At 40.8% G+C, this 24,594-nt stretch overlaps 1 protein-coding gene across 1 annotated transcript in view; it reads left to right on the top strand.

Annotated features, from left to right (window-relative positions):
* Nucleotides 1-24,594, top strand: part of SLC22A3 (solute carrier family 22 member 3) — a 201,946-nt gene that overhangs the window by 70,442 nt on the left and 106,910 nt on the right. The window contains exon 2 of the mRNA XM_075203271.1: nucleotides 11,751-11,854. Coding sequence (XP_075059372.1) covers nucleotides 11,751-11,854 — 104 coding nt within the window. The remainder of the gene's footprint in view (nucleotides 1-11,750; nucleotides 11,855-24,594) is intronic.

A 24,594-nucleotide genomic window follows, 5' to 3' on the forward strand; every position in this document is an offset into this window, starting at 1 on the left:
TGAAAATAGAGATGCACTGTTATTGTGGAACATAAAATATCTTACAAATACAAACTTTGAAAGCGTCTATTAAAGAGTAAGAGAAAATGTACCTCTCAATACAAATAAAAGTACATTATACAAATCCACGCCAGTAAACTTTACTATAGACTCCTAACCAACTTCAACCGTGTGAAGTTTGTATGTTCTCCCTGTGTTTGCGTGGGTTTCCTACAGGTGCTCCGGTTTCCTCCCACACTCCAAGAGCATACTTGTAGGTTAATTGGCTTCTATCAAAATTGACCCTGGTCTCTCTGTCCGAGAGGAAGGACGGGGGGGGTACATTTTACCCAGGCCCGGCCAAGCCAAGGGGCCCGGGCCCTCACTACTAATTTATTTTTTCTTATTTCTTTTTTTTCCACGGGGGAGTAGGGGGTGGGTACCGTCTCATTCGTTGGGGGGAGGGCTGGAGGAAAAAAAAAAAAATACCACGTGATCGTGGCGCCGCGTCCCACCTCTCCTCTCTTCTCCATTCACACTGACTGTCGGGCGTGACATCATCAAGTCACGCCCGACAGTCAGTGAGGAGCGCTGCAGCCTGCAGACAGGACCAAGCATGAAGAAAGAAGAGAAGACAGAAGAGAAGAAGAGAAAAGAAAGAAGCTAACAAAAGGTAAGTAAAGAAACGGAGAGGCAACGGGAGGAAAGCAGAAAGGGACAGTGCTATAAAGGGGGAGAGAGGCACAGAGTGAAAAAAATGGGGAGAAGAGGCAAGAGTGAAAAAAAGGGGGAGAAGAGGCAAGAGTGAAAAAAAGGGGGAAGATAGTCACAGAGTGAAAAAAAGGGGGAAGACAGGCACAGAGTGAAAAAGGGGGAGAGAGGCACAGAGGGAAAAAAAGGGGGAGAAGAGGCACAGAATGAAAAAATGGGGAAGAGAGACACAGAGTGAAAAAAAGGGGGAAGAGAGGCACAGAGTGGGAAAAAAGGGGAGAGAGGCACAGAGTGAAAAAAAGGGGGAAGAGAGGCACAGAGTGAAAAAAAGGGGGAGAAGAGGCAAGAGTGAAAAAAAGGGGAAGAGAGGCACAGAGTGAAAAAAAGGGGAATAAGAGGCACAGAGTGAAAAAAAAAAGGGGGGGGAAGAGGCAAGAGTGAAACAAAGGGGGAAGAGAGGCACAGAGTGAAAAAGAAGGGGAGAGAGGCACAGAGGGAAAAGAAGGGGAAGAAGAGGCACAGAGTGAAAAAAAGGGGGGAAAGAGGCAAGAGTGAAACAAAGGGGGGAAGAGGCAAGAGTGAAACAAAGGGGGAAGAGAGGCACAGAGTGAAAAAAGGGGGAAGAGAGGCACATAGTGAAAAAAAGGGGGAAGAGAAGCACAGAGTGAAAAAAGGGGGAAGAGAGGCACAGAGTGAAAAAGAAGGGGGAGAGAGGCACAGAGTGAAAAAAAGGAGAAGAGGCAAGAGTGAAAAAAGGGAGAGAAGAGGCACAGAGTGAAAAAAAGGGAGAGAAGAGGCACAGAGTGAAAAAGAAGAGAGAGAGAGGCACAGAGTGATATAGAAGGGGGGAAAGCAGCATGGAGGGTGCAGTGTGAGCATAAGAGGCACAGTGTAGTTGTGATGAAGGAGTACAGTAATGTGTGTGTAATGGCACAGGGAGCTTGTTGCAATGCAGTGTGTGTGAGGTAGGTGGTGGCTAATTAATGGGCGCTATTTTGTTTGTAGGGTGATGGTGAGGCAATTTAATAGTGGGGACTATTAATTTAAGATGGGGTGGTTTGGGGGCTCTTGAATGTGGGGATGAGTTTGGGGAGAATGAGGTCTATTTATTAAATGTGACTATGAATTATTTAATGGCAGTGATGGTTGCGGGAAATAGGTATTGCTGCGGCTGTTTGCATGAAGGGAAATAGGTTTATTTATTAAATGTGAATACTATTATTTTAATGTTGGGGCTGGAGGAAGGCCTAATTATTAATTGTGGGTGCTATTGATTTAACACTGGGGCTGTTTGTAATTTTCTAAATGTAGCCATTTTTTCTTCCAAATAGGTCCTCCAACATTCCCGGATCCAGACAAGCCGCAACTAAAGAAACCAGCAGCCACAGGTGGTGAAAGTGAGAAGAACAGGTAGGAGAGAGCAGCAGAGTGTGTGAAATGTTGTGATTCTAGTAGGGACAATGCCAATTTTTGGTGAGTGTTGTGCCCAATGTAAGGTATAGGCCAAGACTGAACTCTTTCTGTACACACTGCATTCTTTCTATACTACACTGTCGTGCTAGATGTCCTGAAAGTCAGGAGTGCTTGGACATATGTCACGCTCTAGTGAATTCAGGACCTAGTGATTTTGATGTGCTAGCTACGCCCCCAATTGTATGACCACACCCCTGGCAGCGGCACAATTTTTTTTAGCTTGCTCAACTATGAGGGGGGACCCATGAATTTGTTGTACCGGGGCCCTGAATTCCTCTTGGCAGCCCTGTGTGTGTGTGTGTGTGTTTGTCTATGTTAGGGAATTTAGACTGTAAGCTCCAATGGGGCAGGGACTGATGTGAATGAGTTCTCTGTACAGCGCTGTGGAATTAGTGGCGCTATATAAATAACTGATGATGATGATGAAGTGTGCATGAACCAGTCTTTTATATTGGATTGTAATGAGACAAGTGTACGCAGGTGTATGGCCCAATCTTGTATATTCTACCCATGTTTCTGTGTGATTACTCCCATGTGTCACTTATAGAAGAGTATGCTAGGATTTGTTTTGGTCCTGCCTTAGTATTGTGTTGTCTATGTTTATTTATGCTTGCAAATTATTAGCCGTTGAATTAGCATCCACATTTATTTCCAATACAAAATTACAGATGACACATTCTTCATGTCGGTGAACAAGAGAATGTGTGTGTAATTCTTTATTGTTTATCCTTAAACCTTCATGTTGCCATTAATGCCTGTATCACCTAAATTGAATTTTGTAATTTGTGTGGAGCTACAACAGAGACAAGCAGCTTTTCAAAAAAAAGTTAATCAAAACAAATCGAAAATATCCACAGATAAGAGATACACAGCCAAGCCAAGGCAAAAATGACATGTGAAAAAAGCTTGTGAAAAAATATTCCACAGCAAAATAAAAGCACATTTTAAAGTAGAGATACCTTATTATGGTTTACAACAGATTGCATACCGTTTAGACATCCAGATAAAAGCAAATACCACCTAAGTCACAAAGAAAAATGTGCAGAAGCCAAAAAATGACAAATTAGTCTAACTATTATTCTTATTATTATTACAATTATTATTACTATTATTATAATATGCATCAATGAATTTACATTGCAATTTATTAAAACTGTGCATCTACCATGGATTTAGGAGTAAAATAGCTCATTGTATAATTATTGACATTAATAAAAAAAAATAAAAAAAAATGTTTGTTATGATAGAAGTGTAGGCAGGTGTATGTAGTGCATAGTTATTTGTGGTTATAAGTATTAAAAGCAAACATTGGTTTTACAACATTTTAGTGTTGTGGCTTATTCAGTGATATTGGTGTGTGCAATTGTTAATTTTTCTCAGTAACACTTTAGCTTGCCACTAGCAGTTATATGATTTGCAGGCAATGGTGTATTGTTGAGCTTGTCGTTCTAGACGCCTTACAAATCTATGATAATAATAATAATAATAATAGTAGAAAAAATACAGATATCAGGGGAATATAATTCAGAGTTAACTTCTACTATAACAAATTGTCAACCTTTGACAAAACTCCTATTTGCAACTGGTAGTATATTTTTATTACATTAGGCCCTGGGTTATTATGTGCAGAAGATACAATGTAATACTCACTGTTAGCATTGCAAGGGTTAGTCAAGTATGATCGGAAGTAGTCAGTGCTTGGGGGACATCCAAACGTTCTAGTTTCACTGAAGAATTATTGTCATGTTGCCAGTTTTGGTTGAATAAACCCCAATAACAATTACTCTGTAATACATGTCTATATGACAGGACTTTTAAAATGGCTTATTTATATCTTGTACTGTGTACTTGTAAACAGAGTGGATGTTAATTTACACAACAGTAATCAATTTAAGATATGTGCTTATGACATAACAGGTGTTTTAAGCAGCTTGATCTCTTGTTAATGTACAACTCACATCTTCCTGTGATATCACTTGTCCAGCATTCACCTGCTCCATGGGTCATGCTGGGACAACAGTCCATCTTAAATCCTAACCAGATGTCTGCCCTTGGCATAAGTAGATATGTATCCATGATATGTATACATGTAATCCAGTATCTGTGGTCCTTTCACATGGACAGTGATTCCTTTACTTGCCCTTTTTGTACCTAAACTATGTGTAATTGTAGAAGGAACCAGGTTTTTGTTTATTAGTTTACAATGTTCATGCATTCCTCAAATTGCTGCTCCTCTGCCCTTGTATATTTCTCATTCTTCTGGTTTTATTTCAGCGATCCCTTTTAAAAAAATATATCTTATAGGTTTGTCTTATTTACTCAGCACCAACATATTACCCAGTGATTTACAGAGAATGTTTAGTCAATCACATCAGTCCCTGATCCAGTGTCTCAGTGTATTATAGAATGGGGTTGAAATAACTTGGTTATAGGTGGAGTTCAATAGGTTTTGAATGCTACTTACCTGTGGTCTGGTGTTCTGCAGTACCTGTAAAAGTTCAGTACTACAATTCTCTTTAGTATTAAGGAGAGCATTTTCTTTAAGTAACAGCAATATTCCTGTTTCAAGTCATTGGGTTTACAATCATGAAATTCTAGCCCAAAGAAAGATCGGCAATTGGGTGTGTAACGGTAAAAAGTAATGCGGCCTGTGTACTATTACCGATATTACGGTAATAGTGTGCATAATTACTGTTAATATGGTAATTTCAATGCCAGCAGGGAGCCGCAAGCTGAAATATGAGTTAAAATTACTGTATTAACAGTAAAAGACTTAGTGCGGCGATATTCTCGGGGGAATTGAATTCCTCCCAACATATGTAATAGACAGAATATTTTAGTTGCATTGATGGATGAGGTTATCTTACAGTCCATGGGATAAATGTATCAACTGCCGATTTTTTTTCAACTCAACGCTATTCTGCGAGTTTGCAATGAAAATTTAAAGTGGCAATGGCTTTAAAGGCATTGATTTGCCTTTAAAGCCATTGCCGCTTTAAATTTTCACTGCAAACTCGCCGAATAACAGCCAGTTGAAAATATCGGCAGTTGATAGATTTACCTCCATATCTGGATCAGCTTGGTGATCCCCAATCCATTCATGCAAAGATTGGAACACACTTCACATCCAAGGTAATCTTGGCATCTAGAGAGTGGTGCATGATGTCTTGTCAATTCATACACCAGAGAACTTCCAAATAGTGACTTAATTTTAATTTTGTAGTATTGTGAAGTCTTAGAAAACAAAATTATGCTTATTTTTTATTAACATTACTTTTTACCCATGAAATTGGTGAAAAAAAATGGAAATTACTGAATGGTCTTGTCTGTATACAATTTAAGATATACAGTATGGGCCTTAAAGCTTGATTTACAATTATTTCTGTACCTGATAATCTGTATAAAGAAGAAGCACATTGTCATGCCTGGGCATAAGACCAAAAAAGCCACTTCTTATGTGTGGAATTATTTCTTCCCAAATACTGACAACTGTTGTATAGCCATTTGTAGTGTATGTCAGGCCACAGTCAGTCGAGGGAGGGGCCTTAACCATCTTGGAACCTCATCCATGTTATGCCATTTGACAAGAGTTCATGGCAAGGTGTTAGGGAAAGCTGAAAGTTATGGCAAAAAAATGACAAGCACTGCATTATCAGCTAGGACCCTTCTCTCACCTACATCCCGACGCCTGCAATCTACACCCACAACATCGTCCTCATCAATATCCTCAGTAGCGATCGGAGTTAGCCCTGCATCCAACTTGGTATAGCTCGATGACTCCTGCATTATAATTGATTCCTCTGAAGAATTCTTGAGCGTTAGTCCCATTGCTGCTGCTGTTGCTGCTGCTGGGAGTGAATCTTCCTCCCATAAGAAGCCCAAGAAGAAGAGCACTAGTACTTTACAACAATTAACTGTGAAACAATCTTTTGCTAGAGGAAGCAAATATGACAGCAGTCACCCAGTCGCCAAGCAGATCACAGACGCCATGGCTACTATGTTAATGTTAGATCTGCATCCAATATCCACAATAAACGCAGCTGGTTTTTGACAGTTAATTGATGTTTTTTGTCCCTGTTACAAAATTCCATCGCGACACCATTTTTCACGAAAAGCAACTGTACCAAAACGTTCGTAAAAATGTAGTAATTGGGCTAAAAAATGCCATTCTACCCACTGTACACTTAACCACAGATATGTGGACAAGTGGAAGTGGCCAAACCAAAGACTATATGACTGTGTCAGCGCACTGGGTTGGTCATTCGCCTTCACAAGCAGGAAAAGCAGCAGCATGTACACCACTACGTAACATTTCTCACAGGCATGCTACTCTTTGTATCACCTTCACTAACAGGCATACTGCTGATAATTTGTTACGAAAACTAAGGGATATTATTGATACATGGCTTATACCACTTATACCACTTGGACTCTCCCCAGGATATGTTATTTCTGATAACGCCAACAATATTGTGCGAGCATTACAGCTGGGTGAATTCCATCACATTCCCTGTTTTGCTCACACAATAAATTTGGTGGTGCAGAGCTTCTTGAGAAATAACCTTGAGGTGCAGGTGATGATTTCGGTGGCCCGTAAAATTTCGGGACATTTCCGGCATTCTGGTGGCAGGGCAATTTATCTTACCCTGCCACCAACTTAAGGAAGAGGTGGTAACTAGGTGGAATTCCACCCTGTACATGCTTCAGAGGATGGAGCAACAGCGCCATCCAAACGTATTGCACAAGCCATGACATTGGGAAAGGAAGGGGAATGTATTTCACTTTTGCACAGTGGGGAATCCTTTCTGTGCTGTGCAAGGAGCTGAAACCATTTGAAGTTGTGACGTGTGAAGTGAGATCTGCTAGTTTGAGCCAAGTCATTCTCTTAATTCGACTATTGGAAAAGCAGCTTGACAAACTGAAGGAGGATTTGAAAGAAAGCAATTCCACAAAGTATGTTGCCCTAGTAGATCAAGTACTTAATTTGCTTCGCAATGATCCAAGAGTTATTAAAATCTTGAAGTCGGATCACTACATTTTGGCGACTGTGCTTGATCCCAGGTTTAAGATCTACATTGACTCTATGCTTTCAAAGGACCGAGATCAAAACCGTTGCAAGCAGCTATTGGTCAGCAAGTTGTCCACTGAACTGGGCCTTGGCTTGACGACGTGTCCTCCTTCAGTTTCTCAGGCAGTTGCTGCTCTGTAAAAATTGCTCTTTCCAAATACTAGCAGGGATGACGCAGGTGGCAGACCACTACAGTTTGACATCTGGGCTGGTTTGAAAGATTTTACCAAAAAATATGTGACCTTGCCCATAACTCCATCCAATCCTACTATTAATATGCAAAGGATGAAGGAGGATTATTTTCAAGAGTTAATTGGTATGGAAATGTCAGACAGTCCCTTTCCATACTGGGAGGAAAAATAAGCCATTTGGAAACCCATGTACAAACTTGCTTTGCAATATCTAAGCTGCCCACCCTCCAGTGTGTACTCAGAAAGAGTATTCAGCGCAGCCGGGAACCTTGTCATGGATCGACTTAGGAGGTTATTTCCTAAAAATGTGGAAAAGATGATGTTCATCAAAATGAACTACATCTTCCACGAGGAATGCCTTTACCGGCAAATACATCCGCTTCTCTAATGGTGGATTCCAGCAGAGATGAATTAATAGTCTGTGATGATGATGTACACACTGATGAGGGTGAGGATGATGCTGAAGATGATGACAACAACGTCTTTTTAAAACTTTCACTATAAGTGTAGGGTGTAATCTACCCCCAAAGAGAAAAGGGACTTGGGACATTTCTATTTAATGTACAGTCTTTGCAGGCTGCTGTTTTGTCAATTTCACTATAAGTGTAGGGTGTAGTATAGACCCAAACAGAAAAGCTGCTTCTTTTTCTATTTAACTATAAGTGTAGAGTGTAAAATACAGATAGACAGCCAACTGCCTTTTTTGCTATGGATTTTAATAGCTCTTTTTAGTGCATTGTCTGGCACCCTGGATTGGTGTGTGTCTGATAAAAGCACACATCCCGGGGGGGGGGGGTCAGCGCTCGTTGGCATTTATTAGCTGTAGAATCACCTCACTTATCCAACAAACAGGTGGAGCACTAAATTATGTTATTTTAGCCCAAAGAAATGGAATTTATTTCATTTTTGGTTTTGCCAAAACCAAATCCAAAACCAAAATACGAAGGTAATCCAGATCCAAAACCAAAACACGGGAGTCAGTGAGCATCTCTAGATGACTCATGTTTTCTTTTATATCATGCAGGCAGTCGGGTGCATGTGCATAATTTACCTGGGGAAGAGATGGCACCAGGATGCACTTTGGGAAGCAGGCAAGCTGAGGGAGGCAGTGTGATGCTCTGGGCAATATTCTGCTGCCGCGCCTTGCAATTTACAGGATTTAGAGAATCTGCTGCTATCATCTTGGTACCAGATAACACACCTTAAGAGGTCTTGTGGAGTCCATGCTTTGATGGGCCAGAGCTGTTTTATTGGCACTAGGGACCTACACAATAGTAGATTGGTGTTTTAATGTTGTGGCTGATTAGTGTCTCTTTTTGTGTGTGTGTGTGTATGTGTGTGTGTATATATATATATATATATATATATATAAACATGTGTTATATATGCGTATCAGAAAGACGATGGTAATAGACACTTCAGTCACTGGTTGTGTTGTTGTCCTCTCATAATCATCAGGGTAAACAGAGTTCTCTCACAAAAAAAGCAGATAGAATCAGGGCCATCTTAACAACATTACGGGCCCCCGGGCAAAGCAGTGCACTGGGGCCCCTAGATATAGATATAAATATAGATATAGATATATAGATGTATACAGATATAGATATAGATTTAGGAGAGATAGAGATAGATAGATTTACTTGCTCTGTGACCCTTGTAGGTTTTTTTTGCAGGTTTTTTCTTTTGCAGGATTATTTATTCTCATTAAGAGCTGTGCCTATGGGGCCCCCTTGCCTGTGGGGCCCCCGGGCAGCTGCCCATCGTGCCCAATGGAAGAGATGGCCCTGCATAGAATCACATCATAGTGTAGTAACATCTAATATCCACAGTAAATATGCGTACCAAAATAATATATTATGTAGGCTTATCTGTGTTATGGTGAGTCTTTGTTCAAAGTAATGGATCTCACAGCAGTTGTTTATATAAGGTCATTCTGGATATCGAATCCTTTTCATAAGTACCAAGAAATACAGAAATAATCGCACAATAGTGTATTCTCTTCAAACATGTATGGGACACTTCACCATAAAACACTCCAAATTGTATATGCGTACCAGAACAATAAAATATAAAAGCGTAACTCAGTAGTCTTGTCCAGATATTTCTCAGACTTATAGAATGAAGAGGAGCACACATATTATGATAAATTCCAAAAAAGGTTTAATGATCTCCAGTAAAAATGCATTTACACTATATACTTAGATGCCCAAATATAGTATAAAACATGCATATAGTATGCCCAAGCAATGTACAAATAAACCTTACAAGCAGGCATACATAAACTACAAAAATTCGCAAGTCTGGAGTCTAAATTATATCAGACCCCCCAGCTGGCTTTAGTACCAATATTCTCAACGCGTTTTGTCTCTTAGTAATACTGAGACTTCATCAGGAGAATTCAATAATTCCAGTGTTTAGCCATTTGTAGCGTTTGTAAAGCCACAGTAAGGTAAGCATGGATGTATAAATAGATGTGTGTATGTATTACCTTCCATTTGAAGCTGTTTCATCAGTATTGCACAAAGTGTTTGTAATCTGCACTTGTTACCTAACTATATTATAATTTTTTGGGAACTGGTGCTGATCCGAACCTCAGTGATGAACTTGCTTTTTGCTGTGAATTACAATGGTTCTTTTTAGTGCATTGTTTGGCACCCAGGATTGGTCTGGGTCTGATAAAAGCACGCATCCGGATGGGGGGGGGGGGGGGTGGTTAGCGGTCATCCCCATGTATAAGCTGTAGCATTACCACAGTTATCCAAGGAATGGGTGGAGAGATCAAATGCAACATAACTGATTTCATGATCCGGGGACAATTCCATCTTGCACCACTTTTCTTTTCTTCCACGACTTTGTGGCAATGTTTCCTAGATGTGCTATGAACTGTCGTGTGTTTGTGTCATTGCTCTGTCGCTTAGTATTCAGCCAGGTCGCTGCAGTCTTTGTTTGAAAGTGTATGAAAATAATATTGTGACTTGTGAGGTGGTCAAAACTGACTGCAAATAACTTGAAATTATTTTTATTGAGGTTAATAATAATGTAGGGGGGAAAAAAAACATAAATATGTGCTTTTAGCAAAAAAAAAAAAGATCGGGATTTTACAAAAAAAAAAATCTTGTGCACTATTTCCTCAATGCAGCTGATTGTCATGTATCTGCCAATAGATTACTATTGTGCAAAGTGTGCTTTGCACAACTGATGGTACTATTTGTTTTTATACAATAACAAGCAAAGTTCTCTCCCATGTTAATTGTATAATACAATAGTACTTAATGATATTTTTGCCAAATTTGAACTTCATATGGAAAGATTACTTTTTAAGAGATGTATAACTAAAGGAAATGAGAGCTTATAAGTGATCTATATGGCATATACAGATCCAAGTATACATGCTGTGTCGTGCCATAGACAAAAGAAATCTTGGTTAAACTATTTTGATTAATACATCAGTAAAACAGGGAAAAAAATACACAAGAGATAGTCATAAGTGATTCATATACCACATTTACAACAGTATATTTATTTTTACAGCTCACCAGTCCTTAATTCTGATGTTTCGGGTTACCAGAGTAAATAATTTATTGCTTTTTATTTTAACATATGTTTTGGGCACTTCCTTTATAAGTTATAGGAAACAACTGTTTACTGCAAAATGCCCATGCAGTGACTATAGGAGGGGGTAAATTGCACAGTCTAAAAAGTTCATTTATGGCTTACTTATACTTGCCAACTTTTTTAGGTGCCCCTCTGGAAGTTCCCGGAGGAGTATGGGTAGAGGGACCTGGGCCTAGAAAAATCTCAGCATTTTTAGCGGGGCCAAAATGACGCAATTTCCTAAAAAACGCGTCATTGCGGAACTATTTCTGCCCACTTCACTAGGAAGTGGGCAGATGCGGGAGGTTACCCTACTCTCCTCGGAGTCCAGGTGACCTACTCAGAATTTGGGAGTCTCCCAGGCATTCCGGGAGAGTTGGCAAGTATGGGCTTACTCTAGCAGGCAGAGGCTTAGCTGAACAGTTAGTGTGATTTGATTTTTTGCAGCAACCTGTGATTTCAGAGGTATAGCCAGAGAGACCACAGAAGTGAGTGATCCTTGCTGACATTGAACTGTATATCGTGGGTTTTGGGCTAATATATTGGCATAAAGCTGGTGGCATGGGCGCACATGCAATGAGCTTAGTGCTGTACATGACGAACATTGCCATAGTATGCTGCACATGACTCTGTGTAATGTGGAAAATTATGTAACATATAGCCTACGATTAAATTTTCATCTCAAATGTTCTCAGACAGCAGAAATAACGGGCATGTGCTTTGTTTTTCAATAGTACCACCTCGTATGTTCAGATGCCTGGAAACTTGACTTGACACAAGCGTCTCTCAACCTGGGATTTTTGATAGGGGCTCTGACTTTGGGTTATGCGGCAGACAGGTAAACAACTACTGCATGCCTACTTCCTTCTGTATAACTTGTTTAGTGTCTTTGACGGTGATTCCCACCATTTTTGGTGTTGTGACATGCATGCCACTTTATTTATGGTCAGTGTACAAATGTTATATTCTAGGAAAAAGGACCCAGTCTTTGCCTGTAGTGAAACACACTTGTCTGATTTTTTTAAAGTTATATTTAAAGTTACATTTTCAAAATCTGCAACTCCCTACTTTGTGCAGTCCTTTACTGTCCTGTCAGAATTGGTGGATTTGTTCTGTATTAATTTAGAAGATGAGTGTATGGATAGAAAAAAGAATTTATGAAATTAAAACGATGTAGGTCTACATGTTCATTATTCTTCTTTAAGGGAGATAAATGTACTGCTGTCCCACTGCTAAATAGGGAACACCTAAGGCTAACTGCACCTCATTTACAACTAGAACCTCATTTAAATAATCTTTTCCACAAATCAAAATCTCTTTTTTTCATGTGGGCCCATAACTAGGCTCACTGTTCTGATCCACATAACAATTCCCATCAGAAGATCCTATTTTTTTGTACCCCTTGAAGATGCCGCCATTTTCATATGCAGAATCTATGCGTGTTGCTTATAAACTTGCAGATATGTGCAAAACGGGTGCACAAGGCATACTGAATGAAGCACAAGAACATAAAGTGTGGCACACTGTAACCCTAATATTTTGTATTTTTCTGCTTTGTGTAATAGACTATAATATATCAATATCTATATTGACAATATATCTTCATCAACCTGAGCAGTTCCACAATTGCATGATATATTTCTGCAACATTAACATTCAAAATAAATATATTTCTTTCGCTTTTCCCTTAACATGTAGTTAGGCAATTAATGGGCAGTATAAGGCACCACAATTATGAAGCTAGCAAAAGAAGTTTGTAAACAATGCTACCATATCAGTCTCAGGCTTGTGACTGTGAAGGAGGGCGTTTGTTTCAGGTTGCTTGGAGGTAAGTGTTGTGGATAGGTGTAAGTAGTGATAGGGGGAGATGAATGTCCATGGCTGTAATGTGTCTATGGACATACTGTCCCTACAACTTTGCTACTTTTTATTTAATATATAGATAAGTCTTGTTACTTGTGAAAAATGTGGACGTTTCTGTGAAAACTAAGAAACATGGGAGCCCTACTCTTGTTATAATGTGCACGTTTTGTAACACCATACTTGCCAACTCTCCCTGAATGTCAGAGAGACTACCTGAAATAGGGGTGATCTCCCTCACTCCCTGAAGAGTCTAGCATTCTCCCTGATGCTGAGCCAGTACAAGACGTGGTTGGCTTTGCCATCTGTGACCTGATGACACACTTCAGAAATTGTGTCCTATGTCCATGAATTGATGCCTATGGAGGTGGCCATTTTCATGGAGACCAATAGTTAATCAAAGACTGACAGATAAGACAACAAGACTTCAGTAATGGAGACAGAAATGTAAAAGACACTCAGTCTCTAGAGATTCATTACCTTCTCTCTGGGAGACTCCTGCGTTTCTGGGAGACCTCCTGGACTCCCAGGAGAGCAGGGCAACCTCCTGGTTCTCACCCCCGCAATAGATATGTGGCAGGCAAGGGCTTAATGATGCACTATCACATTATATTAACCCCCTGCTGTAATTGGCCAAAATTGTGACACTCCCACCTCCCCCGGGATCTCCCTGAAGCCAACGAGAAAAAGTTGGCAAGTATGTGTAACACCCTGCCTGGTATAGTGGAACTGAGACTGACAAGGTGAATTTGTTTTGTTTTTTTTATATTTATAAATGGTCAAGACAAAATAGATGTAAAAAAGAAAGTCTCAGCACAGTGTTGCATAAAAGACATCCGAGGTAACAACATCTACCGAGGAAGAATTGTGAGTAATGATGGCAGGCAAAGCTGTCTTCTTCAAATGACCAAATTTTTAACATGGTGAGAAAGGAAGAAAAAAAAGAGAAAGAGAAGGGGGGGAGATGGGAGACAGCAAGGGGGGCGTTGTGGCTAGAACCGCATTAGAGAAAAATAGAGAGGGTAGGGAAGGTGATACCTCACAAAGGGCATTGTACCTGCATTAAGTAAAGGGAGATCGAAATTGGAAAAAAAAACAGCCATGGGTCCAGGGGCTGGCTGGCAGAGTTTAGCCCGGGGGGCAAGCACATAGCACTGGTCCATATGTAGCGGCCCATCCTTAAAGGGTAGTTTATTTACTAAACTGCGGGTTTGAAAGTGGAGATGTTGCCTATAGCAACCAATCAGATTCTAGGTGTCATTTTGTAGAATGTACTAAACAAATGATAACTAGAATCTAATTGGTTGTTATAGTCAACATCTCCACTTTTTCAAACCTGCAGTTTAGAAAATATACCCCCTGCTCCCTCCTACCTGTTCTTGTCACTTTCACCACCTGTGGCTGCTGGTGTCTTTAGATCAGTTGCTGCTTGTCTGGATCCTGGAATATTGGGGGCCCTATTTGGAAAAAAAAAAATGGGTACATGAAATTTAGAAGACTCCAACCAGCCCCGGTGTTAAATCAAAATAGCACCCACGTTTTATAATTAGGTCTTCCTCCAGCCAAAATATTAAAATAATAGTATTCACATTTGATAAATAAATCTGTTTCCCTACAACTAGCCCCAACATTAAATAGCATAAACATTTAATAAATAAACCCATTTCTCTCCCTCCAAACAACCCCAGCAATAAATTAAATAGCATTTACGTCTAATAAATATAACAATTTCCCACAACAATCCCAGGCATTAAATAATTCATAATCACATTTAATAAAATAGACCTCATTTTCCCCAAACAGTCCCACAATCAATTAATAGCTCCCAAACCACCCCAGCATTAAAGTAAAGGTCCAATCACTCCATCTTAAATGTATAGGCCCCATTATTAAATTTAATTGCACCACAAATAAACAGCACAATAATTACCGCCCACCTGCACTCCACGATTAAATTAAGACACCCCCCCCCCACACACACACACACCCTACATTCCTTTACTGGCACACACATGCACATTTAGCATACTGGTCCCTCACACACACTACATTCATTTACACACACACACACACACACACAAATATACTACTTACCTAGCTCCATCTGCCCGCGCGCTGTGTAGTCTCTTCACACATGTGATGGTGTGTCCCATGTGACAGCAATAAAGAGCATATCACATAGTAGAAGAGAGGGAGGGGGGGATGGATCGTTAGGATCCGCGGCCAATCGGAGAAGGTTGCTGGTCCTGGGGTGGGGCCAGCCACCAAGTACAGACTAGGGACCAGCCCAAAATCATCTTTTTTTGTCTGGCCCGGGGGGGCATATGCCCCCCTGCTCCCCGACCCAGCCTGCCCCTCCATGGGTCCCAAATTTTGTTAAAAGATTTAGAGGAGTTTCAAATAATACCGTGAGCATGCCAAATCCTACTAATGACGGTCAGGAGTGATGGGGGAGAGTGCTGTTTCCAGTCAGCTGCAATTGAACAGATAGCCGCCGATATAATGTGTTGGGCTAATTTATTCTGGTGACGTGTGTCAGAGGGAAAAACTTAGGGTCTAATGGAGGGAAAAACTTAGGGATATCAATCTGAATAATGGTAGCAATCAGATTTTTAGCCAAAACCGGGTTCATATCGAGAAATTCCACCATACATAAAGAAATGTGCCCTCGCCAGAGTATGAACGCCAGCACCCATCGGAGTTGACGAGCATCTTTGTGAGATGAGTTGGAACATAATACCAATGGAACAGAATTTTATATACATTTTCCTTTATTTTAACACACATGGAGCTAGAGGCAGCATTCTCACGAATCTCAGACCAGTTGTCATCATTGAGAGGGCCTCCCAGTTTTCATTCCCCATGCCAGTTTGCGAGTGTAGCGTAAAGTTTCCATGGAAGTGTAAGATCAGAATATATAGTGGAAATCTTTAGTGGAAATCTGGTCGGGGGTAGACGTCTGGCAGAGGCAAATTGCCTTAATGGTGTTGAGGGGGTTGAACGAGAGTCAGTGTTTAACAGTGGAATGGGAATTTTATATCTGTAAATACTGATAGACATATTTGGTGGGTTTGGCTAATTAAGATTGAATGTCAGAAAATTGAGGAAAGACAGCATTGCGAGAGAGTTCATTCAAGTATCTGATACCTTAAGAGTGCTAAAAGGAGATTTCTGATGGTACTTGGCCAGGGGGAAATTCTGGCAAATTAAAAGAGTGATAATAGGAGGACTGTGGAGAGAACCCATACAGTCAGAAAGTAGAATCCCAAATCGCCAAGAGAGACTGTGGTATGAATCATAACTCATTTTGGGTGACAAGCTTGTGGAAGCAAAAAAGGGAAGTGGGGGAGAGTAGTCCCTGACGTTAAGACTAAATGCGAACCCAGACCCTAGAGGTCGTAGAGCTACACCACAAGACACGCTGAGAAATTTGGGCAGAGAGATAGTAGCATTTAAAATTCAGGATGCCAAGTCCGCCACCCCAAAAAGACCTCTGCAGGACTACAAAGTCGCATCCGTGGGAGCTTGCCTGCCCATATGAATTTTGAAATGCTATGTTTAAGAAATTTGAAAACATAGGGAGGCATGTGAATGGGCAGATTCTGGAAGAGGTACAGTAATCACGGGGGAATATTAATTTTAATTGCATTAATACAGACTATCCAGGAAATAGTGTTGAGATCATGAAGCAAGATCTGATCTAATTTGGGACAAAGTGTAGGGAAAGTAGCCTGGAAAAGATGTTAATATTGTTTAGTCAATTGAATTGCCAGGTATTTACTTTTTTGTAGTCGCCAATTAAAGGGGAACTTTAGTTCTAAGAGTGACTTATCCATGTGGGAGATGTAATAATCTATGACTTCCGCTTTGTCTGGGTTCATTTTATAGTTAGAGACCATATAGATCAAGTTTGGACAAAGGGGGGGGGGGGGCGATAGTCTATAGTCAACAGAACATTCTCTGCATATAATGCCAGTTTATGCTCCGTGGTGTCAACACTGATTCCAGTAATGTCTTTATTAGCACGTATCCTGGCAGTGATAGGTTCAAAAGGGCAAAAATGAGGGAGGAGAGGGGACATACTTAATGAGTGCCATTGGAGATAGTAAAATGCTTTGAGGTAAGACTGTTAGCAGAGACAGTAGCTGAGGGGGAGTGGTGTAAGAACGAGATGCCCCTCAAAAATTTGCCAGAGAAGCACATCCATCCAAGCAGCCCATACATGAACGGCCGGGATATGCGATCAAATACGTTTCAAGCATCTAGCGCCATATTTAGAGAAGGAACTTAACTGATATAAATGGAGTGAATCCATTCGATGGTCCTCCTGGTGTTATCAGGAGCTTATCTTCCCGAAATAAACCATACTTGGTAGGGATGTATTAGGGAAGGTAGGAGGGGATTCAATCTAGTAACCAAGATCTTTAAATAAAGTTATAAATCACCATTCAGCAAAGAGATTTGCCTATAGCTAGAGCACTGTGTATGGTCTCTACCGGGCTTAAGAATGACTGTAATGTTAGCTAGGGTAGTGGCCAAATCAAAGGCTGTCCCCCTCCAACACTTTATTGAAGAAAGATGTCAAATGAGGGGTAAGAATCCCTGCAAACCTTTTAAAATACTGGGCTGTAAAACCTTCCGTTCCAGGAGCAGATAAGCTCTTAAGAGATTTTATGACTGCTAGGGCCTCTTTTGAGGTAATACCCAAGTTTAAGAGGAAAACTTGATGTAGAGTGAATTTGGTGAGGGGAGTGTTAGCTAGATACAGCTCAAGAGTGTCTTAGGTGAGGTCTCCTTAGGGTCGGGGATGAGGAAGATGGTAGAGAGATGCATAAAATTCTTTAAATTCGCTGACATTTCCAGGGGTCAGAAGGGATAGAGTTTGAGGATTTCTTCTAAATTTTATTGATTTACGCCATGAGCACGTTTACGTCGGAGTTTTCTAGCTAACATGGAGTCTGGCTTGTCTGCTTTATCATAGAAACGTTGCTGCAACTTCTGCATGAGAATAGCCACTTGGTGAGATAATATCGAAATTTTGATGTCAGTGAATGTGGTCGCGTTTAACATTAGCGAAACATCCAGGTGTCATCCATATGAACTCGAATAACGTTGTAATAATTCCAAGAAAATATATATAGCCACATGCTCGGTCCAGGAAAATGGATTCATACCGGCCTGTGTGGTCAGAGCCATGGGACACATGGATCATGTCAATTTGAGAGTATACGCAGTTCACGGGTTAAAAATTAGTTTAATCCTGTACAGTGGAGTGCTTAAGGTGTCAGGTCTCGTACAGAGTGTGAATTTTAGTAAGTAAAGCATACAAGGTCAGTGAGTCTCTGGAAGGTGAAGAACCCAATCTTTGAGAGGGAGAAAAGAGTTTATAGTGGTAGGTGACTTTAAGGTTACTTTAGATCCAACCTCAGATAAAGTGGCCATGCAGAGACCTCTCAATGTGCCTAAATAGTTTAGTAAAAACAGGTTCCTGATCTGGTTTGGAGCACAGACCAACACCAATGTAATATGAGTGAAGCGGAGAGTGCCAATCACCAATAAAAAATGACCCTCAGGGTCGGCATAAGTGCCAGAAGGCAAAAAGGGGACCTTATTTTGAATAAGAACTGCGACTTCTCATTTTTTGCACTCTGCTGAGACAAAGAAGGGCTGAGAGAACTGCTTACCCTGTAATTAAGTAAGGGTACCTGTAAGATGAGTCTCCAAAAGAAAGACTATATCCGCTTTTTCCCTCCTGCAGGCTTCCAGGACTATGGAACTTTTGTGGGAGGATGTTGAGACCGTTAACTGTTATAGATAGAACATTCAGTGCCTTGGTAATGGGAGAAAAATGACTTTTGAGTAATAGACAGGGCACATACTGTCAAGATAAAAAAAAAATGTTTTTCTAAGGATAAGAGGGAGGGGGGAGAATAAGAAAGGCCTCCCCCCTTTCAAGCATAATATCAATAGGATTAACCTGCATGAACACTATCAGGTGTTGAAGAGTTATTGGATTTCCTCACTATTTCTCTTGGGAACTTCGTTGCCTTTCTAGTAAAGGTTATTAATAATATGAACATATTACACTATTGTTATACTGCTTGTTTTTACATGTATCAGTTGAGTGAATAATCCTAGAAGAACCATATCTTTTGCTTCATGTGGATGTCTATGAGCGCATTTGTACGTATCGTTTTTTGATAAAATTATGTGAAAAGTGTTTTCCATTATAAGTTTAGGGTTAAAACCATATCTCTGACACCTCAGAAGTGGCAGAGAATTCTTTCTACTTCTCTATTTCATAAATGATCCCATCCTGCACTTATGTCAAAACTAGACATGCATATGTGTGTAATCCACACTTATTACTTATTTAGAAAGCCCACAATCCTTCCAGCTTATCCTCTTGGTCTGTACAAACTTTTACACCCTTGCAGATGCTGCTATTTTGGCCTGCAAATCCAGGCACTCATAAAATTGTGTGTAATTGTACAAAAGTAATGTGTGACTTCACTGTTGTCCTTCCGGTTTTACTCATTGCTGTTTGTAACAGTAAATGATCCCTACAATGTCACTTTAAGCTAGGTGTAACTAATAGTATGTTCAGTCTGTATCAGCAGTGTTCCCTGTCACCTGCATTTTTTTGTATCATACCTTTTATCTTTAGTGGGATATTTGAGAATGAACTAAGCTTTATAAATCTGAAACGCTGCCAAATAATTTTGCGCATCTTTACACCTAATTTTAGTCTTAATACTGATTTTGGATCTCTGAAACCTGCTGTGGCATTCCTCCTACCCATTCACATGCAGCAATGGTCTGGAAGTGAAGTTAACAGCTGCTCATTTGGCTGATCTATAATTGGATGCAGGCAGAGAGACTTCTGGGCATTACAGAGTTAAATACTCAAGGGGACCTTTCCCTGCTGTAATTAAAAGTAACTTCACAGTGAGCATAGATAAGCAGGAGCAGGACTATGCCACACAATGCAAATGCTCTTTGATCCATGAAGCTGTTCAGGTCAATGAGAAATAATCATACATTCTATGAAATAAGCACACAAACCTCAATGTGGAAACAAAAAGAAAAACATAGTATTCTTTAACCTTTACTTTTTTATAACTATGGATCATGGTTGAAAAAAATATGTTTTCATAGTGCTCACTAATTATTTTTGTGTCATTGAAAATATTTCTTAATTTTATCGGTAAAGAAGAAGTTGTTGGACAATAAGGGTCTAAAACAGTGTTCGCACAATGGGACCATTTACAAATGTATTCTGACACTTAAGAAGAATTTTGTTTCATTTATCAGCTTGTCCAGCATACACAGCACATCTTTATCATGCTCCATTCATTTGACCTAACTCAACAATGTTGTTTTACCAAATGTAACTGTTTTATTCTCATGTGATTTAGCCTGTTCAAAGCCAGGGACAATTTCACTACTGCAGTTATCTTATGTATCAATTACTCAGCCACTGTGTCGTTTAGAGAGATGATGCCAGAGAACTGCCTTTAGAACAAGAGAACTGGTATTGGGACAGAACACAGCATCGCCGAGCCCCATACCAAATTTTGGGGTGTACTCAGAAAAGCAGAGCAGGGAGACCTCAGCAGGGTGCACTGACATTGCAGAAGCCTCAACCCTGTCAAGTAGGAGGGCCCAGGGCTGCCAAGAGGAATTCAGGGCCCTGGTACAACAACTTCATGGGGCCCCCCTTATAGTTGAGCATGGCTAAAGTGGGAGAGTTCACACGATTGCCGGTGTGGCTATGCTTCGTCAGGGCGTGGCTAACAGGTGAAAAACGCTATGCCACCCTCCTACAGAAAAAAACAACTTGCATTGTTTTGTACACGGGTGCAGTGCCCGCTCGCCGGAGTGTAACATATGTCCCAGCACTCTTGACTTTCAGGACATCTGTCACCATAGTGTAGTATATAAAGAATCCAGTGTGAACATAAAGAGCTCACAGTCTTGACCTGCCCCTTACCTTAGGCAGAACAGTCACCAACAATTGAGATTGTCCCACTAGAATCACAACATTTCACAGACAGTTCTGCTCTCTTCTACCTGTTTTTGTCACTTTCACCACCTGTGGCTGCTGGATTCTTTAGATGCGGCTTCTCTGGATCCTGGAATGTTGGGGGCCCTATTTGGAAAAAAAATGGGTGTATTTTTAGAAAATTCCAACCAGCCCCGGCATTAAATCAATAGCATCCACGATTAATACTTAAGCCTTCCTCCAGCCCCTACATTAAAATAATAGTATTCCCATATAATAAATAAACCTATTTCCCTCCTTGCAAACAGCCCCGGCAATAAATTAATAGTATTTACATTTCATAAATAAACCTATTTCCAGCAACCATAACTGCCATTAAATAATTCATAGTCACATTTAATAAAGAGACCTCATTCTCCCCAAACTCACCCCCACATTCAATAGACCCCCAAACCACCCTATCTTAAATTAAGTCTCCACTATTAAATTGCCCCACCATCACCCCACAAACAAAATATCACCCATTTATTAGACACCATCTACCTCACACACACTACATTGCCACAAGCCCCCTGTGCCATCACACACATTACTGTGCCTCTTCATCACCACGCTGTGCCTCCTTATGAATACACTGTGCCCCTTCAACATCACACTGTGCCCCTTCATCACAACCACGCTGTGCCCCCTTATGATCACACTTCACCTCCATGCTGCTCCCCCCTTCACCTGGCCTCCCATCATCACTCTGTTTCATGCTGCCCTCCCCTCCATCACTCTGTGCTAAACTACCCCCCCTCCATCACACTGTGCCATGCTGTCCCCTCTCCTTCATCACACTGTGCAATGCTGTTTACCCCCCTCTCTTTCATCACTGTGCCATGCTGCTTACCCCCCCTCTCCTCCATCACTGTGCCATGCTGCTCCCCCCTATCCATCACTATGCCATGCTGCTCACCCCCCATTCACCTTCATCACTCGGTGCCTTTCTCTCTCCCCCCTTCTTCATCACTGTTCCATGCTGCTCTCCCCCCTCCATCACTGTGCCATGCTGCCCCCCTCCTTCCTCACCGTGCCATGCTGCGCCCCCTCCTTCATCACTGTGCCATGCTGCCCCCCCTACATCACTGTGCCATACTGCCCCCCCTACATCACTGTGCCATGCTGCCCCCCCTCCATCACTGTGCCATGCTGCCCCCCTCCTTCATCACTGTGCCATGCTGCTCCCTCCTCTATCCATCACTGTGCCATGCTGCTCACCCCTCTATCCATCACTGTGCCATGCTGCTCACCCCCATTCACCTTTATCACTCGGTGCCTTTGTTTTCCTCCCTTTGCCTCCATTCCTTTACTTACCTTTGTGTTGATTTCTTTCATTTAATCTCTTTTCTTCTGTCTTCTCTCTTGTGTCTGGGTCCTCTCTGCGCCGCTCCTCACTGAATGTCGGCAGCCCTGGGAAGGCCGCATCCCCTGCAATGTCAGTAATTCTATAACTGACTGGTATTGTATAGTTGACTAATATTAATAAAGAAAATATGGCAAGAGCAAAGAGAGGAAATGTGAAAGCAGATAAAGTGATCAGTATCAGTTCTAATTGCTGACTCAAAGCTGAATTGATGATGTTACTCAAAGTGGGCACTAATGTTTTTCACAAATCGAAGTGAACATAGTTCCTGCCAACAGGGCAAGTTATATAGTGGCTTGGGATGTGGAGTGGAATGAATTTTTACTGAAACACGGGAGTTCATTCTAATTACATTTCTGAGTGAAAAAAAGCTGTTACAGCATTCAGAGATAGATGATGCAGAGCAGTTTAACATGTCAAAACCATACTTTAGGCTTAGTTTGACTGTAGTTAAGCATCTTATCATTGATGAAGAAGTGTAATATAATTCTGGATTATTTAAATAACCTCTCAACAACTATTCATCAGAATGGTACATATACCACACTGTGTTATCATAACTAGTGGCACAGTACATTAATGCAGGGATTTGCAAGGAATATGCTGGAGACACGAGTCTTTAAATAGATTCTAACATTTAGCTGAGCTATGCTGTCTTTAAAGTAAGGTCCATGCTCAATGTCTGGAATAGTATAGTATAATTACACAAAAGAAAGTTTAAACAGTGTTAAGTAAAAAAAAAAGGGTATATTTCAATGTGGGTGAACAACCCCTTTTAGCACAGTGATGGCTAAACAGTGCAGCAGTTTAGGAGACAATGGGGTCTATTTACAAAGCAGAAGTTTTCTCTGGATAATGGCCATCGCATCAAGTTACACAATTTATGAAGGGGTTAACGCAGGAGGTCAGACATTTCTCCTATATAAACCTACTTTTTGTGGGTTAGGATGGCATTGTCTCACCTGTACCCACGGGGTCCAGTGAAGTCGGAAAAGCATGCATGATCCCCTGTCAGGTCAAAACCTATGGTCATGCGTGAACCTTAGCCGCACATGCACCTTTAATGTTCTGCATTCTCCTGTGCAGCCCCGGCATAGTAAATAGCAGAGGTACTGCATTATGTATTGTGCAGTGATACATAATGAGTGTTACTGCTGCACAATAGTAAACAGACGACCCCAATGTGTCAATCTAGTGGCTCTATTTAGGGTTTTATTTATGAAACAGAGGAAAGCCCTAAATCTGTCAACAACAGGTGTTTTTTTTGCCAGAGATAAGGCTTCTTCCTTTTTAATAAAGTCTAACACAGCTGTAGCAATTCCTGGGCATATCTTCTCTATGCAAGTACCACCGCTGTCCTCCTATCGCTATTGCCAGGATGTTGATAGTAGACCTGGATGGCGATAGCAGAGCTGGTGCACAAGAAAATAAGCTTTATTACTTAAATAAAGTTTTTTTTTAATAATATATATATATATATATATATATATATATATATATATATATATATATATATATTATATTTTTTCAATATTATTACTTTCTTTAATTTTTTTTTAGTATTGTTTTTTTTTTAACAACAGTGGAACCTGGAGCCAGGCGCGGGCTGGCAACTCTCAGCCCGGGGGGCGCACAGGCGGCAGCATCACATGACGCATTGCGTGTTTTGCGATGCGCCCGCCGATGATATTGATGAAATTTTACATCCACCAGGGGGAGGGGGGGGGGGGGGGTTTCTGGGCTCTTTCTTACATGTATGGTGGGACTGATTCCCTTCTGCCGCGAAATTAAAGCTTTGATAGAAATGTTAATTCAAACTCCCTTACCCTTTGACCCTAAATTTTTCCTTCTACCCCTTGGGTTCCCTACGATCACTAGATACCAAAATAAACTTTCCCGTCACATTATTTCAGCGGCCACTTGTCAAATTGCCATAGATTGGAAGCAGGTTGCTCCCCCCTTCATTTTTACTCTGTTATTAATAGGATTTGGCATACGTATAGGATGGAATACATGACTAGCATTATACGAAACACGGCCAAATCTTTTAACAAGGTCTGGGATCCCTGGATGTCTTACTTCCAATACCGCTCCCCCTTTACTTAATCATACCCCCTACCCTTCTGTAACCCCTTCCCCTCCCAACTCATTGCCTCTGATTCAAGAGTGATCCCTCACACATCTCCCCTTCTCCCCCTCCATCTGTCATTTTCTCGTTTATCTTCCTCTTTTTCTTCCTTCTTCTTTTCTTTCTTTCTTTCTTCTCTTTTAAATGTAAAAATATACCGGTCTTCATTTAATTGAATCT

The sequence above is a fragment of the Mixophyes fleayi genome, chromosome 3 (genome assembly GCF_038048845.1).
Source record: "Mixophyes fleayi isolate aMixFle1 chromosome 3, aMixFle1.hap1, whole genome shotgun sequence".
Classification (NCBI taxonomy): Eukaryota; Metazoa; Chordata; class Amphibia; order Anura; family Limnodynastidae; genus Mixophyes; species Mixophyes fleayi.